The 20663-nt window shown below is 44.1% G+C and overlaps 1 protein-coding gene across 1 annotated transcript in view; it reads left to right on the forward strand.

The window, feature by feature from the left end:
- Nucleotides 1-7622, forward strand: part of LOC123747423 (neuropeptide SIFamide receptor) — a 121615-nt gene extending 113993 nt beyond the window's left edge. The window contains exons 6-8 of the mRNA XM_045729640.2: nucleotides 5092-5205; nucleotides 5762-5917; nucleotides 6647-7622. Of these exons, the coding sequence (XP_045585596.1) occupies nucleotides 5092-5205; nucleotides 5762-5917; nucleotides 6647-7201 (825 nt within the window). The 3' untranslated portion in view covers nucleotides 7202-7622. The remainder of the gene's footprint in view (nucleotides 1-5091; nucleotides 5206-5761; nucleotides 5918-6646) is intronic.
- The last annotated feature ends 13041 nt before the right edge of the window (nucleotides 7623-20663 follow it).

Genomic DNA, 20663 nt, shown 5'->3' on the forward strand with positions numbered 1-20663 from the left:
ACCTAAGTCTTCCCCTCTCCCCCACTCCCCTAAACCCTCCCCTCTTCCTCACCCACCTCAGCCCTCCCTTTTCCCCCACGCCCCCCAAGCCCTCCACCCTTTTCTCTTCCCCCAAGCCCCCCCATCTCCCCTATCCCCCACAGCCTCTCCTCCCCCCATGCTTCCCCAACCCTCCCTCTCTTACCCACCCCCTGTACCCTCCCCCTCTTATCCACCCCCTGTACCCTCCCCCTCTTATCCACCCCCTGTACCCTCCCCCTCTTATCCACCCCCTGTACCCTCCCCCTCTCCCCCACCACCCCAAGCCCTCCCTCCTCCACCAATCCCCCCGTGCCAGGTCCCCCCAGCTCCCACTCACCCCAGATCCCAAAGGTCCCCCCAGAAAAGAAGCAGAAGAGAGTCAGTTTCAGGGTGATGTACTCGAACATAGATGGGATCACAAGCAAGACAAGTGAACTAAGGGAAAGAGCACAAGAAGTTAACCCAGATGTAATCGGACTCACTGAAACAAAACTCTCTGGAATCATAACGAATGCCGTGTTTCCCCAGGAGTATACAGTAATAAGGAAAGAGAGGGAAGGTAGAGGAGGAGGCGGAGTGGCCCTACTCATGAGAAGGGAATGGAGTTTTAAGGAGATGGCCATCCCGGGCTGTGAGGAGTTCAGAGACTACATAGCAGGCACCATAACAATGGGAGGACCAAGAATAGTAGTAGCAGTAATATACAACCCTCCACCAAATGACAGGAGACCCAGTCAAGAGTATGAAAACAACAACAAGGCAGTTAACACTATAATTGAGAGGGCAGCCTCTGCTGCCTGTAGAAATAGATCCCACCTGCTCATCATGGGCGACTTCAATCACGGAAAGATTGACTGGGAGAACAAGGAACCGCATGGAGGCGAGGATACGTGGAGAGCCAAACTATTGGAGGTGGTGACAAGCAACTTTTTAACGCAGCATGTCGGAGAACCCACAAGGATGAGAGGCAATGACGAACCAGCGAGACTCGACCTAGTCTTCACTCTGAACGACTCCGACATAAGAGAAATCGGTTTTGAGGACCCAGTAGGAATGAGCGACCACAGTGTACTGGTGTTTGAGTACTTGATTGAAGAAGGGTTATTGAACTCGAGGAGGGATACCGAAACCAAAAGGTTAGCATACCGAAAGGGAAACTATGAGGGGATAAGAAAATTCCTAACAGATATAGCATGGGAAACAGAGCTCAGGGGAAAGACGGCCCAAGATATGATGGATTACATCACGCAGAAGTGCAAGGACGCAGCAAACAAGTTTGTCCCAGTCCAAAAGGAAAACAGAGAAATGAAGATGAGAAACCCATGGTTTAATCAAAGATGTAGGCTAGCTAAGCAGCAAAGTAAAAGGGCATGGAGAAACTATAGGAATAACAGGACACTGGAGAGCAGAGAAAGATACCAGAATGCCAGGAATGAATATGTCAGGATGAGAAGAGAGGCAGAAAGACAATACGAAAATGACATCGCAAGCAAGGCAAAGACTCAGCCTAAATTGTTGCATAGCCACATTAGGAGAAAAACAACAGTAAAGGAACAGGTTATGAGATTAAGGATAGGGGCGGAAGGATTCACTACAAATGACAAGGAACTGTGTGAGGAATTGAATAAGAAATTCCAGGAGGTCTTCACCTTAGAACAAGGAGAAATTCCAGAGGTAAGTGAGGGAATAGCTAACCAGGAACCACTGGAAGAGTTTGAGATTACCAGTGGGGAAGTAAGGAAGTGTTTACTAGAGTTGGACGTGACGAAGGCTATAGGCCCAGATGGAATCTCCCCTTGGGTTCTAAAGGAAGGAGCAAGAGAACTGAGCCTACCACTCTCCATAGTGTATAACAAATCACTGGCAACAGGGGAACTGCCAGATACTTGGAAAGCAGCTAACGTAGTCCCGATATACAAGAAAGGGGATAGACAGGAGGCACTGAACTACAGGCCAGTGTCCCTAACCTGCATACCATGCAAGCTGATGGAGAAGATTGTGCGAAAAAAACTAGTGGAGCATCTGGAGCGAAGGAACTTTGTAACACAGCATCAACATGGGTTCAGGGATGGCAGGTCCTGCCTCACAGGGTTACTTGAATTCTACGACCAGGCAACAAAAATAAGGCAAGAAAGAGAAGGGTGGGCAGACTGCATATTTTTGGATTGTCAGAAAGCCTTTGATACAGTGCCACACAAGAGGCTAGTGCGAAAGTTGGAGATGCAGGCTGGAGTGAGAGGGAAGGTACTCCGGTGGATAGAGGAATACCTAAGCAACAGGAGACAACGAGTCTGTGTGAGGGGTGAGGTCTCAGATTGGCGAGACGTCACAAGTGGAGTCCCGCAGGGGTCAGTCCTTGGACCTAGACTGTTTCTGGTATATGTAAATGATCTCCCAGAGGGTATAGATTCGTTCCTCTCAATGTTTGCCGACGATGCAAAAATTATGAGGAGGATTGAAACAGAGGATGATAGTAGGAGGCTACAAGATGACCTGGATAGACTGAGTGAATGGTCCAACAAATGGCTGTTGAAGTTCAACCCGAGTAAATGCAAAGTAATGAAACTAGGCAGTGGAAACAGGAGGCCAGGCACAGGATACAGAATAGGAGATGAAGTACTTAATGAAACAGACAGAGAGAAAGATCTAGGAGTTGATATCACACCAAACCTGTCTCCTGAAGCCCACATAAAGAGAATAACGTCTGCGGCATATGCGAGGCTGGCTAACATCAGAACGGCGTTCAGGAACCTGTGTAAGGAATCATTCAGAATCTTGTACACCACATATGTAAGACCAATCCTGGAGTATGCGGCCCCAGCATGGAGCCCGTACCTTGTCAAGCACAAGACGAAGCTGGAAAAAGTCCAAAGGTATGCTACTAGACTAGTCCCAGAACTAAGAGGCATGAGTTATGAGGAAAGGCTGCGGGAAATGCACCTCACGACACTGGAAGACAGAAGAGTAAGGGGGGACATGATCACAACCTACAAAATCCTCAGGGGAATCGACCGGGTAAACAAGGACGAACTTTTCAACACTGGTGGGACGCGAACAAGGGGACACAGGTGGAAGCTGAGTACCCAAATGAGCCACAGAGACGTTAGAAAGAACTTTTTCAGTGTCAGAGTAGTTAGCAAATGGAATGCATTAGGAAGTGATGTGGTGGAGGCTGACTCCATTCACAGTTTCAAATGTAGATATGATAGAGCCCAATAGGCTCAGGAATCTGTACACCAGTTGATTGACGGTTGAGAGGCGGGACCAAAGAGCCAGAGCTCAACCCCCGCAAGCACAATTAGGTAAGTACAATTAGGTAAGTACACACACACACACAACACACACACACACACACACACATACACACACACACACACACACACACACACACATACACACACACACACACACACACACACACACACACACACATACACACACACACATACACACACACACACACACACACACACACACACACACACACACACACACACACACACACACACACACACACACACACACACACACACACACACACACACACACACAAACACACACACACACACACACACACACACACACACACACACACACACACACACACACATACACACACACACACACACATACACACACAACACGCAATAAGAGCAGACTATCAACCCGTCGTGTCTGTCTGTGAATAATAGAAGCCCCGACGCCGGCGATTATTCTCCGGGTGAGACAGGTACACCTCTCCGTGCTGCTTCAGTTCACACGGGGACACGCGAACAACGACCCGCATTTTACAACGAGCGAAAGGAGTTTATTTGCTCGTCTGGGGGGCCAGAGGGAGCAGGTGAGGAGCCTGATAGAGATTACTGGAGCACCTCGGTGAAAACTATGATGTGGTTATCATTCATCGTGTTGAATGTCTTCTGTTGCTTCAATTAGTGAATAAATACAATGATCTTCGCACGAAATTCTTGAGACTCCTGTCTCAAGAATAAAATGTAACTGCAATAGACACTGCCTTCAATAATACAACTAGAAAGCGTCTTCAGTTTAAATTTATTTGATGGATACACTGGAAATATATGTGTGAAATCCCTGCGCTTGGTCTGAGACGTTCACTATAGACAGGCGTCTCCAAGACTCCTCCCAGCTCCACCTAAGGACCTGTGCCCGTCCTATTTTATTTATTCCACTTCCGTGAAAGTTTATTTCCACGGAAGTGTGGATGACAGTTCAAGTTCTGAGTGGTTCAGGTGGCCACACAAGAGCTTAATGACTAACCAGAAAGCTTCCTTTAGCAAACTCTCAGTCTATACATTCCGAGAAGCCTCGTATACATCTCCGTGTATGTATCCCTTGAACTGGTGTATGATACATACATCTCCCTTGACCTGGTGCATGATACATACATCTCCCTTGACCTGGTGCATGATACATACATCTCCCTTGACCTGGTGCATGATACATACATCTCCCTTGACCTGGTGTATGATACATACATCTCCCTTGACCTGGTGTATGATACATACATCTCCCTTGACCTGGTGTATGATACATACATCTCCCTTGACCTGGTGTATGATACATACATCTTCCTTGACCTGGTGCATGATACATACATCTCCCTTGACCTGGTGTATGATACATCTCCCTTGACCTGGCGTATGATACATACATCTCCCTTGACCTGATGTATGATACATACATCTCCCTTGACCTGGTGTATGATACATCTCCCTTGACCTGGTGTATGATACATACACCTCCCTTGACCTGGTGTATGATACATAAAATGGAATTATTTAATTCCTGCTGAATACTAATTTCACAAACACACTAACACAGTGTGTGAGTGTGTATCCATCAAATTAACATAATTTGATGGATATACACACACACTAGGCGGGATCCAAGAGTCAATGGTCGATCCTGCAGGCACAAATAAGTGAGTACATACACACACACATTTCGGGGTCCAAGAGCTAAAGCTCAATCCTGCAGCAACACATAGTAATCACACACAAAAAAAAAAACAGCTGACCAGTAAAGAAAGTAAATCCCTTGGTCCTGCAGATGTGGCCGAGCAGAGAGGCCGAGCGTCTGTACTTCCTGATCGCCCACCTGCTCTTCTGCTACCTGCTGCCTCTCGCCCTCATCATCTTCTTCTACGTCATGATCTGGATCAGGGTAAGTTGACCCGACTCATCTCACACTGACACTAACAGGGCTGAGGCATCCTACACTGCTCTCCAGCTCAACAAACTAAACTCAACAAATTATCATAACTTATCACTGATAGGTAATTCATTCCTCATTTGTAATGTTCACAGTTATGTCGTAATGTTAAATACATACCGCAGTCTCCCGTACGTTGGGTATTGTACGTAACTAATTACTTGCTTGGTTACGTACAACCATAAGTACTTGGTTAAGTACAACCTGCTTTGGTTGTACTTTACGTACAACCAAAGCAGGTTTAAACCTGCTTTGGCACACAGACTTATTTCCTGGTGTTCACGTTTGGCATATCAAATAGCTTGGATGGAGAGAGTGTACATTGTACTAAGTTCATTGTGATAAGGAATGTTTGGTAAGGTTTGACACGGCTGCAGAGACTGCTGACCAGCTCTCTGATGTGTATATAGGTGGTAATCAACGTCCCTTGGTGTGTAATCAAGGAAGGTTGATTACACCAACCTCTGGTGTATTCAGGAGGTAACAACCTCCCCCTAATGTGTGGCAGGTGGCCAGGAGGACCATCCCAGGAGACACCAGGGATGCTGCGGTCCACCAGATGCAGCAGCGGAGCAAGGTGAAGGTGGTGAAGATGCTGGTGGTGGTGGTGATCATCTTCATGCTCTCCTGGCTCCCTCTCTACGTCATATTCATCAGGATCAAGGTAGGCAACTCACGCGTATTTTCTGTTTTCTTAAGTGATGATATGTCACACACACACACACACACACACACACACACACACACACACACACACACACACACACACACACACACACACACACACACACACACACACATAGGGACCTGTGGTCATACGAATTATGAGTCGTACGTTTAATATCGTTCCGGGGTATGAAGACGCTTACTTTTCTTGACACTGTCTTGGACTCATTCGGCTTCACGGGGCGTCACTGGACGTCTCTGGGCGTCACGGGGCGTCACTGGACGTGTCTGGGCGTCACGGGGCGTCACTGGACGTCTCTGGGCGTCACGGGGCGTCACTGGACGTCTCTAGGCGTCACGGGGCGTCACAGGACATCTCTGGGCGTCACGGGGCGTCACTGGACGTCTCTGGGCGTCACGGGGCGTCACTGGACGTCTCTGGGCGTCACGGGGCGTCACTGGACGTCTCTGGGCGTCACGGGGCGTCACTGGACGTCACTTGTTCTCACTGTAATATATAGTTCAGTATTATCTCCTCAGTATAGTCTACAAACAGCAATTAGAATAACACCGAGAAAATAACATCAGAAATTACCCTCGAATCATTTACATATTAGCAAATAATATGACCTCTTTGTTAAGACTATGCGCATGTAGTATTCATTCAGTCATTTCTTCTCTTCCTCTCTCTTACACACATAAATAGGGACCTATTTTCCTATTTCAGCTGGGTGATGAGCTTGGGGAGATGGAGGGAGCGATCTTGGCCATCATCACACCCATAGCTCAGTGGCTGGGATCATCAAATTCCTGCATCAACCCCATTCTCTACGCCTTTTTCAACAAGAAGTACCGCAACGGCTTCCTGGCCATCGTCAAGAGCCGGTCGTGCTGCGGGACCCTCCGCTACGACTCTTACTCCTACTCCACGACGCGACGGTCGTACTACCCGTCGTACCGGTCCACTATCCGGCCAGAGGCTGGCACCGTCGACTCCATCAACCGTCAGAAGACCAGCCCGGCCAACGTGTACACGCTGGAGGGACGCGCCAATCCTCGCACCAGATACCACACGGGGCGCCCTCGGTCGCTAGCTAACGGTCTCAGCCCCGCTCTCCACTTGGCTGATAACTTCACTACCAACCCCGGCATGGAGCAGAGACGCCCTCGACCCACCTCCGTCTTGGGAGGCATTGAGGTGGTGGAAGTTGACGACCAGAGCCACAGCTATCCGGAGACTAACATCCCCTTCACTAACGGCAAGCTCGACGCCGTAGATTGAATTCGAAACGCTTGTGATTGAAGAAATTGATAGTCGGCCATCACGGCTCGCTGCGGCGCCCTTCTCTACTCCAAAAATTTTGCTTACCCTTCTTCCTGTGTGGCGATTTATCTCAGTCAGAAAACCTGGAAGTTTCTCAGCCTTTGGGGTCCACGGGATAAGGAGGAAACCTCCTCATGCGGTGCCTTTCCACCTTTCTCCCACCTTCCTAGTTCACTAATTCTCTACGACTCCTGCAAGAAGCACGACCCAACTATCGTAGTAAGACAATCTATACCTCATTACTTAGACGGATGAATTGACTTGTGATCCCTCTAATTACAATGATTTTTTCCGGAAAGCTAAGATTCTGTACATACAGGCAGCTGAGAGCTGCATACAGGGAGCTGAGAGCTACATACAGAGCTGAGAGCTACAAACAGCAGCTGAGAGTTACATACAGCAGCTGAGAGCTACATACCAGCAACTGAGAGCTACATACAGGCAGCTGAGAGCTACAAACAGCAGCTGAGAGCTACATACAGCAGCTGAGAGCTACATACAGCAGCTGGGCGCTACATACAGACAGCTGAGAGCTACAAACAGCAGCTGAGAGCTACACACACAGCTGAGAGCTACATACAGCAGCTGAGAGCTGCATACAGGCAGCTGAGAGCTGCATACAGGCAGCTAAGAGCTACATACAGGCAGCTGAGAGCTACATACAGGCAGCTGAGAGCTACATACAGAGCTGAGAGCTACATACAGGCAGCCGAAAGCTACATACAGAGCTGAGAGCTACATGCAGGCAGCTGAGAGCTACATACAGCAGCTGAGAGCTACATACAGAGCTGAGAGCTACATACAGGCAGAGCTGAGAGCTACATACAGGCATCTGAGAGCTACATGCAGGCATCTGAGAGCTACATACCAGCAGCTGAGAGCTAAATACCAGCAGCTGAGAGCTACATAACAGCAGCTGAGAGCTACATATAGAGCTGAGAGCTACATACAGCAGCTGAGAGCTACCAGAGACCCAGAAGACGCCCTCACCCCCACGGGGTGCAGGTGTGGCCGTCAACGACCATTTTGTGTACGTAGGAATGTAGTACACTCTTGTACTCACCTAGTTGTGCTTGCGTGGGCTCAGCTTCGGCTCTCTGGTCCCGCCTTTCAACCATCAATCAACTAGGATATACATAGAGACTTGATCAGTATGCAGTGTGAATCTGTATATATCATGTGATAATACTATATGGAAATTTTGCATTATACAATAGTGTAAAATACTTATTGAATTCTATAATCAATCTGGAATATATATTATAGATTTTCTTCTGTAATGATTATATATATATATATATATATATATATATATATATATATATATATATATATATATATATATATATATATATATTTATATATATATATATATATATATTTATATATATATATATATATATATATATATATATATATATATATTTATATATATATATATATATATATATATATATATATATTTATATATATATATATATATATATATATATATATATATATATATATATATTTCTCACATTATCACCTTTCTCATAGATTGTCAGTTAATTCATCTTAATCACCTTTACTTTATCACATGCCTGTTAACCTATACTAGCCCTGTATAAGGCAGCCTGCATATATATATATATATATATATATATATATATATATATATATATATATATATATATATATATATATATATATATATATATATATAGACTGCTTTTATGTTTTATATTAACAATTACTGTTGCGTGTTGTATAGACATGTGTATATGAACTGGTATATATGTATATATACTGGAGTATTCAATCATTACAATAATAATTATAACCGGTTTGGGGAGGCGGTTATAATACAGCCTGTATACATATTTTGCTAATCTTTCACAGCTTTACGTTTTCTCTTATTAAAGTAACGTTTGGCACAATATTTTGCAGGGTAAGTTCCATAGGACACATGTGTAGTGAATATTAATTAATTTAAACACTATATATATATATATATATATATATATATATATATATATATATATATATATATATATATATATATATATATATATATATATATATATATATATATATATATATATATATATAATATATTGGTGTTACATGGACCGCATCTCCTCTGTAAGCTTTTATTGAAATCAGGAAAGCTGTACTGATCTAAATCTGCACTCACTTTTTACATACTTCACAAGATTGACTTAAGTGTTTCCTTAGTTTCCTTAAGTGCTTGTCGCATCTGGTGTATCGTAAGTGAAATGTCAGCTTCTCTCAACTCTCAAGTTTTCGTGTAGTAAGATTGGTTTGGTATTGGACTTATGGTCTGCCAACCTCTGTAACGTTGTTAAAACCACCACAACAGTTTAGTTACTAACCAACAAGTGTTCTTTGGTCCTGAATATGTTTCAGGATTCAGTTCAATTCTGTGTATATACAGCATGAAGCAGGGTATACTTCTCGGTGTGAATATTTCTTCCTAAGAAAGATATTGGCCAAATTGCTTTCAAACATACTAACATTTATATATATATATATATATATATATATATATATATATATATATATATATATATATATATATATATATATATATATATATATATATATATATATATATATATAAACACACACACGTGTACATTACTCCTCGTAATCTTTAAATGATTATTAACAAATTAAGTGTTGAAGAATCTGCATAATAGGAATTCAGTCAAGAAACTCAGACAATCAACAGGGGGGGGGAGAGGGGGCGGGGTTCAGTGTGACAGAAAGCCTTGAAAGAAACATTTGGAAAGAAACCATTATTGAAATTCTGACCAGGTGTGAGAAATACGGTGTAACCCACCTCTTCAAAATGACATTCTTAACTCATTACAGCAAGAGAGGAACACTCCCGTCCTCTATTAGTAGGCATCCATCAGTCTCAGGAGACTATGGTGTTGTGCTCTGGAGTGGCTTCACTAGGGCGCAAAGCCAGGGGTAGGTTGGTATGGAGGAGAAGCTGTTACCCAGGCAGCAGGTCCCCCCTCTCCACGGCGCCGAAAGTCCACAATAGAAAGGCGAACGCACCAGAAAGTCCTCTATACAGCACCAGAAAGAGGTGATCTGATACCCTGTGAAGACTGGAATTACGACACACCAAGACTGTGTTTAGATTCCAAATGTATCTCTTATTTGTAGAGTTTGTAAAGTATTCATACCAGGTGTATTTCAAGTGTACCTCATGTCTATGTGTTAGGGTGTTTCTCTGTGTGTGTTTAGAAGGAAGGGGTTAAAAAAACACTTATTTAACCCCAAGTGGGGTTAAATAAGTGTTTAACATCTCTTCAACACACTTCCCAGCGACATCTCTCCGCCACGACTCATCTACTGCTCATACTGTTCTAAAGATAATGTGTACTCACCTAGTTGTACTCAACTAGTTGTGCTTGCGGAGCTTGAGCTCCGGCTCTTTGGTCCCTCCTATCAACTGTCAATCAACAGGTGTACAGATTTCTGAGCCTATTGGGCTCTATCATATCTATATTTGAAACTATGTATGGAGTCATCCTCCACCACATCACTTCGTAGTGCATTCCATCTGTTAACTGCTTTGAAAAATAAAAGAAAGTGTATTCACCTAGTTGTATTCACCTAGTTGTGTTTGCGGGGGTTGAGCTTTGCTCTTTCGGCCCGCCTGTCAACTGTCAATCAACTGTTTACTAACTACTTTTTTTTTTTCTCTCTCTACACCACACACACACACTAGGAAGCAGCCTGTGACAGCTGACTAACTCCCAGGTACCTATTTACTGCTAGGTAACAGGGGCATTCAGGGTGAAAGAAACTTTGCCCATTTGTTTCTGCCTGGTGCGGGAATCGAACTCGCGCCACAGAATTACGAGTCCTGCGCTATCCACCAGGCTACCAGGCCCCTTACACTCCCCCCCGCCCCCTGTGTGTGTGTGTGTGTGTGTGTGTGTGTGTGTGTGTGTGTGTGTGTGTGTGTGTGTGTGTGTGTGTGTGTGTGTGTGTGTGTGTGTGTACTGCTGCACAGAGTACAGAAGTATATCCTGTAGCGTCAACTGAGTCTTACGTGAAGTAGCTTCATTACTGTGGTCGGCAGTGAGGTTCAATATAGACAGAATTCAACTATCTTCTCGCCCTATGAATACAATTTAGCTCTTGCTAATGCTGCCCAGTTTCTCGGGGATTCGTGTTCTACCAAAGGCTTCAAAAATGCTATGACTTTGTGCTTTCCAGAGTCTATTTGGTACCTAAGATATAGATTGATTTCTTCGAATATTTTACCACTGTTTGGTGCTGAAGTTAACGGCTCCGATTGCATCAGTTTGGAGTCGACATGGCGCTCTAGTCCATCTTAAGCCATCGGAACAGTTTTGCTTGGATAAAGTCAACACTGTCCCCTGAGCTCCCGGCATTAGCTTCGATATTACACGGAGCGTGAAGCCTCAAACAAACCAATAAAGAAGGAAAATATTTAGAACAAATATTTATATTTTATTCGCGTACTGCACATGTAGGGTGTGTGTGTGTGTGTGTGTGTGTGTGTGTGTGTGTGTGTGTGTGTGTGTGTGTGTGTGTGTGTGTGTGTGTGTGTGTGTGTGTGCACACCTGCACTAGTCCCTTGTAGGTCAGGTGCTGGCCTCAGACTCTGGTGTGCCCAGACCAGCCATCAGGAGGTGTCAGGTCAGGTAACCGAAGCTTACAGTCACGAGTGCAGCTGCAACATGGTTTATGTTAGGAAGGTGGAGGTTATGTGGGAAGGGGGGAGAGGGGTGATGGTGATAGTGAGGGGGGTGATAGTGACGGGGGGGGGGGTAATGAGAGGGTGATAGACCATATACAAACAAGTGGCCGCAGCGACCACTAGTTCACACACTCTCACTCACATTCGACGAATTTTAGTTGATAAAACTAAATAGCTAAAATATTACAAAATAAAAAACTTGATGTACTAAGAACTGCGGTTTATCAGGCAGCCAAAGTGCGTCGTCAGCAGATAAAAGCCTCGTCCCAGAATACACTTATCATACTTATCATACTTATCATCGGTCTGATACAGCCCCTCCCCCATTCCCTCCAAAGATATACTCCCTGAGAGTGTATACCCAATTATATGGGTATCAGAGAGGTATAGATACAGAGAGGAGCATACAGAGAGGTATATATTATACCTCTCTGTATGCTCTCTCTGAGCATACAGAGAGAGTTGACTATAATCCTGGACTCTATACAAGACTAACGTATACCTACAGGCTAATCAATAAGCAATTGTCGTGGTCTTAACAACCCTTCGGCGGTTGATTGGCCTTAATTACAACCCCTAACTACCCAACCATCACCTCTGCCCCCTCTCCCTCCCTCCCCACCAGCCTCTTAAGACTGGTTGTACATGTTGTCACTCCACGATAGGGTGAGCAGACGTGGCTGCTTATCCAAGCCGGATAGTAACCAACTCTCTGCAACTACTGTCCAATCTCTCCTTGGCACACTACACCAAGCTATTATATATGCATTTATCCTTATATCTCTATAAGGATAAATGCATATATAGTAGCTTGGTCTTTATCCTTATATATCTTTATATATATATATATATATATATATATATATATATATATATATATATATATATATATAGAGAGAGAGAGAGAGAGAGAGAGAGAGAGAGAGAGAGAGAGAGAGAGAGAGAGAGAGAGAGAGAGAGAGAGAGAGAGAGAGAGAGAGAGAGAGAGAGAGAGATAATGTGTGTGTGTGTATGTGCACTGTTGATCCACACTGAGTGGAGTTAGTAAGAGTGGTCAAGACTTCCTATGGCCATAACAGTCAAATATTTCTCCTTCTACAGTCATATAACAGTTGTGTGTTGTGTCTCTGCTGTAGAGAGTAATATATTAAACTGGTGCATCTAGTTCATCTACTTATCATTATCCCTATCCACATTTGTTTATGTAGATTGCGAGCAGATGCACAAAGGTGTGTGTACTCATCAAATTGTGCTTGTAGGGGGGTTGAGCTCTGGCTCTTTGGTCCCGCCTCTCAACCGTCAATCAACTGATGTACAGATTCCTGAGCCTACTGGGCTCTATCATATCTACATATGAAACTGTGTATGGAGTCAGCCTCCACCACATCACTGCCTAATGCATTCCATCCGTTAACTACTCTGACACTGAAAAAGTTCATTCTAACGTCCCTGTGGCTCATTTGGGTACTCAGTTTCCACCTGTGTCCCCTTGTTCGGGTGCCACCCGTCTTAAATAATTTGTCTTTGTCCACCCTGTTAATTTCCCTAAGAATTTTGTGTTAGTGTAAGCGTGTGTGTGTGTGTGTGTGTGTGTGTGTATGTGTGTGTGTGTGTGTGTGTGTGTGTGTATTTACTATTTGTATTTAATATTTGTGTCTGCAGAATCGAGCTATTAGCTCTTGGACCCCGCCTTTATAATCAATCTATTTTCCTCTTATAGTTACTACATTTATTTCTCTAACACACACACACACACACACAGAGTTGAGAGGCGGGACCAAAGAGCCGTAGCTCAGCCCCCGCAAGCACAACTAGTAAGTACAACTATGTAAATACACACACACACACATACACACACTGTCACACACACACATCCCCAGGAAACAGCCCGTAGCAGCTGTCTAACTCCCAGATACCTATTCACTTCTAGATGAACAGTGGCATCAGGATGAAAAAAACTTTACCCATTGTTTCCGCCTCCGCCGGGAATCGAACCCGAGTCATTAGGACAACGACCCCCGACGCTGTCTACTCAGCCGCGAGGCCCCCCTGTGTGTGTATGTGTATGTATGTACGTGCGTGTGTGAGCACAGAATATTTAGAGAACCCCACTAAGTTAAGAAGACGTTCAACACCAAGCAATGTGTTCATTATTCACTATGTATCTCCCTGAAGTCAAATTTAATATTCACTTTTCTCTACTGTGCTTCCAGCTGGTAATTACCTGTAGAATTTTTCCTCTTGTGAACCAGTTGAAGCTGTCAGCAGCAGCGGGAAGCAGCAGAAGCAGACGAGGCAAGAGCAGCAGCTGTGGTCCCTCCCTCACACTACCTCATGATACGAGCAGTTCTACTCACACTAAAATTTATAATGGCAATGGCAAAAGAAAATGGTAAAATTTACTTCGTATAACTAATTTCTCATCTTCACTCCCAAATGAAGAATATGAAGTTATGATGTGAAAACACTTTCAACTGCTGATTTAAATGTTTCAATTTAGAAACATTTAAGTAAGCAGTCAGAGTATTCCTTGGTGGTCTCTCTCTCTCTCTCACTCTCTCTCTCTCTCTCTCTCTCTCTCTCTCTCTCTCTCTCTCTCTCTCTCTCTCTCTCTCTCTCTCTCTCTCTCTCTCTCTCTCTCTCTCTCTCTCTCTCTCCCTCCCTCTCTCTCGCTCTCTCTCTCTCTCTCTCTCTCTCTCTCTCTCTCTCTCTCTCTCTCTCTCTATCTCTCTCTCTCTCTCTCTCTCTCTCTCTCTCTCTCTCTCTCTCTCTCTCTCTCTCTCTCTCTCTCTCTCTCCTTACCATAGACAATGAGACTAATCAGTGGTGGAGCATCACTGGGTGTCAACATTGATAACCCACACCACCACGACGTGCAGCTGGGAGCTCCGAGCTAATATTTCCATGTGACTGGGATTAAATATCCAATGTGATTTTTGCTAATGAAAATAACTTTTGTGTAAAACTTGCTTGGGGGTGTTCCATCTCATGTTGGAGTGAGAATAATGACTTCGACGTCCGAGAGACAAAAATACTGACAACGTTTTTAATAATAAGTGTGAATGGTGAGCACACTTGTCGAACCAGACAATGTGGTGTAGTTATTCGCCTTGGCTATGGACACGTGTAAGAGGTTAGTGAGGCTGACCCACCACTAACACCTGTGGAAGGTTAGTGAGGCTGACCCACCACTAACACCTGTGGAACATTAGTGAGGCTGACCCACCACTAACACCTGTGGAAGGTTAGTGAGGCTGACCCACCACTAACACCTGTGGAACATTAGTGAGGCTGACCCACCACTAACACCTGTGGAAGGTTAGTGAGGCTGACCCACCACAGGCACCTGTGGAACATTAGTGAGGCTGACCCACCACTAACACCTGTGGAAGGTTAGTGAGGCTGACCCACCACTAACACCTGTGGAAGGTTAGTGAGGCTGACCCACCACTGGCACCTGTGGAACATTAGTGAGGCTGACCCACCACTACAATATTCAGCCGCTAAACTTTGTGACAAACCGGTAAGGAATTCATTAAAACACTATATTATTATTGTATGTGAAACTGTAATAGATATTAGACCTCCTGGCATATTGAACTATGAAATTAATTCATTGAATCTAGAGTACTGGAAGACATGCGGACAATTTATCAAAAATTTGCTTTGCCATATTAGAGAAGGACAAAGAGGAAGAAAATGCGATTCCATTCACTACATTTCTTGTGACTCCATCTGTGTCCTGTGTGGCGTAAATCAAACATGCATAATATATGCTGTAGTAGATTGTAACCTCATGAAATATGTGTTTAAATCTTCTATTTAGACCTATTGTCTTATATATGATCCTCTGTCGTGTGTGGCAGCGAATATGAGCAGCAACCTCATTGTAACAAGACCTAGCTTAATTGCTCCACTTAGTCAAAATTGTATATTAATTTTGTGAATAGAGATGTTAATAATAATAAAATCTACTGGGCAGACGTAATTCCAGTTCTTAACCCGTTCTGCGGCTGGCTTTATATTACAGCTCGGGTTCCATTTCTTAGTCAGCCATGATATGTGTCTCTTCTGCCTTGAGAATGATTCCCTCCGCGGGTCACACACACGACTTAGTAACCAGTAAGGGTCGCTACAACTGCCGGACAGCTTGTTGCTCCCGTGACACCGAGGGGCAACGTTTGACCGAGGTGACGCCGTGGTAGTCAACTCCTGACACTTAGACTGTCAACAAACTTCTCGCACGAAGTGGACGTTCTCTGGTCGCATGAAGTGGACGTTCTCTGGTCGCACGAAGTGGCGGCATGAATAGAGTCTCCCGATACGGACGCTGCAGGAAGCGAGGACTTGGACGCTGCCGTGTGGTAGAGGAGCTGAAGCAGTGTTGACGCGAGGTGCTCTTGTTCCCACTACCTGGAGGAACATAATGGCACAGCGGTACTGTGAGGCAAGACGGGACTTCACCGTAGGTAACTGGCGGTGTAGATACTCTTCTCAGTACTTTCTGTCATTAGCAGGATGAGTCGAGGCCAGTACTTGACGACCTCACAGTACACTGCTCATTATGTCCGGTGTACTCGCCACCAATTGTTCATTACATCGTGTAGGGTGTTCAGCATTTTTTTGTGATTCATTAGACTCTGCTTGCATACTGTAATTCGCCAGATTCTACCTAGTTGTTTGCAGTTTGCAGTGAACCACTGAATATTCTTTGGCTGTTTGCTGTGAGCTGTGAACAACTAGGCTTTGCTTGGTGGTCTGTTTCGCATTCATATATATATATATATATATATATATATATATATATATATATATATATATATATATATATATATATATATATATATGTCGTACCTAGTAGCCAGAACGCACTTTTTGGCCTACTATGCAAGGCCCGATTTGCCTAATAAGCCAAGTTTTCCTGAATTAATATATTTTCTCTAATTTTTTTCTTATGAAATGGTAAAGCTACCCATTTCATTATGTATGAGGTCAATTTTTTTTTATTGGAGTTAAAATTAACTTAGATATATGACCGAACCTAACCAACCCTACCTAACCTAACCTAACCTATCTTTATAGGTTAGGTTAGGTTAGGTAGCAGAAAAAGTTAGGTTAGGTCAGGTTAGGTAGGTTAGGTAGTCGAAAAACAATTAATTCATGAAAACTTGGCTTATTAGGCAAATCGGGCCTTGCATAGTAGGCTGAGAAGTGAGTTCTGGCTACTAGGTACGACATTATATATATATATATATATATATATATATATATATATATATATATATATATATATATATATATATATATATATATATATTCAGAAATAAGAGCCCTAAACACTTTTAATATAATTCCAAGTCTGCAGAGGTTGTCGTCGAGCATGGTCGAGCAGTCTGGGTCTGAAGCTCCATAGAGCAACATTTTCATATACCGTACCATTTTCATATACCGACTGATAAACCGTTATATAATGTCAACAACGAACAGACATATATTATTCTCACAAGGGTCTCAAAGAGATCTCAATCTTCTCTTCATCCTTTCAGATCCTCCATTGGACTCTATGAAAATATCACTGAATCAATCGAAACCCCCTGATAGATTCCACCCATTTTCCACGCTACGCAAAAACCTCCAAGTATCCATTTGCTGATTTTTGCGATATGACCACAGGCAGAAAGACTTATTTTACCGACTGTCACGTATATATATTATAATAATATTTGAGCAAACTCCCTGGGCTGAGCGGCCCAAGAGCTACACACCGACCGCCGCCTTCTAAAGAAACAAGAAGTCCTCTGTGTTAGTTCTGAAAATTTAAAAGACCACATATCAAGGTGTTGAACAAAAGAGCATTGTGGCGCTCCAAGTTATTTGTTGTACACAGTGGCAAGTCTTCCAACAGGAGTTCCTTATCTCCAGAGAATAAGTCATAACGGGGCTGAAACGTACAACATTAACCCACACAAATTACTTCGGTCATGGACAGACCGAAACGTCGTTTCTGTCCATTCCTGTCACATATGCATTGGATAATGTGTTTCTGGTTTATTATAATGGATTTTATTGATTTAATCCCATATAATTGTTCAGCTTTACTCGGTGAAAATGGTATTTCATGAGAACCAAATATATTTGTCCTGCTCCCCACACAATACACATATGACGAGGCTTCACCCAAAGGTGAAGCCTCTGGGCCCAAAGGTGCCCAGAGGTGCCAGCCTGCCTCCCACCACCGTCATGGGTGGCTGCCTCTATGCCCAGTCAGGCCACGAAGGAAGACGAGAAAGTTGAAGGAAGAAGCGTACATTGAAGGAAATGTGGGTATAGCATGAATGCATAAAAGAAGGTCGAGGGTGTAGGACAAGAGAGAGTAGAAGAAGGGAGTAGGAGGATGAAGAAAGCAGGCGAGGAAGAAGGAGGAGGCGGAGGAGGAGCTAGAGAAGCAACATCCGGGCTAAAAATAATAACCAGAATATATGAAAGTGCTCGGGTGGCCAGGTCCCCGCCGGCCAGACTCTGTCAGCCTCGATATATATATATATTTAAACTGAAATAAATTACTGTGTTTTCTTTTAAAGTGAATAATGAGAGAGGAGGCACGTAAACCAAGATAAACACTAGGACATGGGACACACCAAACGTTAGAAAACCATTAGACCAGAAGAGCAAGACCTGAAGTGTAAATGCCATGGGGGGGGGGGAAACATAGTGTTCAGAAGGCAAAATAATACTAAGGCGAGAAGCCAGATAATCGTAAGAGAAAGAGATTGTTTTCACGAGATTGAATAACATAGTACTAACAACCCGCAAGATAACAAGCAGGTTAGGGTAGTTAACCTGGCACTTGCCCCCAGAGCGGCCTTTGTAGGCCTACACGGTAATTCAGACTATGAGCTTTGCTCTGTTTTAGCAGTAGACAAACACAAAAGTCGTAGCTTCCATCAGTATATTAGTACAGGTTAATTCCAGTTCTACCAGTACTCTTATATATATATATTTAATGTTGCCATAATATTCTGCTAATGCTCTAACATATCTCCGCTGCGCAAGTTTTCTGGTACATAACTCGCGCTGCACTTCTCAGGTAATTTGGTCTGGGTTCGAGACTTGACCGGGCGCGATGCTTAACTGCTTTCACTGTTCATCCAGGAGTAATTTAGGTCTGGTTGTTAACCAACTGGTGAGTCGTGATCCAGGAAAAACTTGAGGGTAAGGCTTACCCTGACCTATGAGAAGGGAAAGTCTGCTTGTAGGAGTCAGAAATACTCTGCTCCAGAACCCACCTGTATAAAATAAAGACAATGATTGATATCTATATTCTAATAATTTGTATCAATCACCAACGAATCTAACTTTTAAATCTAAAAATCTAATTGTTTTTTCTAATATGAACATTTAGAAAATAAACACCAGATTTTGTAGAACTAAATATTTGACGATAACCAAAGAGGAATTTCTGTTTATCTTCGGCTCTCTGACACAAATAACAATTCAATAATTATTTGTGCTGTGAATACCAGGCAACAACTCCGTCTGGCTCTGATACATCGTCACTAATTAACTCATTTCAGAATTTGTGGCAGTTATAACTTGCTGATGATCCATTGTTAATATGATAGATGTAGTGAGCGTTTCAACAAGGCCAAATGAAGACGTGTATGGTGGAGATTGTGACCGACCAGAGATCATGTCACATGTAGATGGAAGCGCTAATGGTGAGTTGTCTGGGCATCCGGCATCACTGCATCCGGTCAAGGATACGTCACCATATAATGCTAGCTCTTGCTAGTATTCTGGTGGCTATGAGACGTAAGATTGGCAAACAACTGGAGGTTCTTTATGAATAAAACTGGATTAGGGTATCAGAGTGTTTTGAAAGGCTTTCGATTCTGTTTATATGGTAAGTTGCTCACGCTTTTGGGCAAGTTTCGTAGCGTCCTCCACCGAGGAAATATTTAATTATGGGTGAAAAGACCCAGCGTTTCTTCCACCCCCAGCCCCCCTAGCACGACCCTCAGCCCCCCTAGCACGACCCTCAGCCCCCCTAGCACGACCCTCAGCCCCCCTAGCACGACCATCAGCCCCCCTAGCACGACCCTCAGCCCCCTAGCACCACCCCCAGCCCCCCTAGCACTACACCCAGCCCCCCTAGCACGACCCTCAGCCCCCCTAGCACTACACCCAGCCCCCCTAGCACCACCCCCAGCTCCCCTAGCACCACCCCCAGCCCCCCTAGCACGACCCTCAGCCCCCCTAGCACTACACCCAGCCCCCCTAGCACCACCCCCAGCCCCCCTAGCACCACCCCCAGCCACCCTAGCACTACACCCAGCCCCCCTAGCACCACCCTCAGCCCCCAGCTCCCCCTAGTATCCCTCCAGACCCCTAGCACTGTCTCAGATCCCAGCCCCCAGCCACAGATCCTTCCCCAGTCCCAGTGTGGTACTGAAGGAGGAGAAATATTATCTCAGAGATGAAGAGTGAGTGTTGTGAGAGAACCGTCTTTGTACTCTCTCTCTCTCTCTCTCTCTCTCTCTCTCTCTCTCTCTCTCTCTCTCTCTCTCTCTCTCTCTCTCTCTCTCTCTCTCTCTCTCTCTCTCTCTCTCTCTCTCTCTCTCTCTCTCGAACAGACCTGTTTCAAGTTGTAATCTTGATAAGATTAACCAG

The sequence above is a fragment of the Procambarus clarkii genome, chromosome 94 (genome assembly GCF_040958095.1).
Source record: "Procambarus clarkii isolate CNS0578487 chromosome 94, FALCON_Pclarkii_2.0, whole genome shotgun sequence".
NCBI classification, from domain to species: Eukaryota; Metazoa; Arthropoda; class Malacostraca; order Decapoda; family Cambaridae; genus Procambarus; species Procambarus clarkii.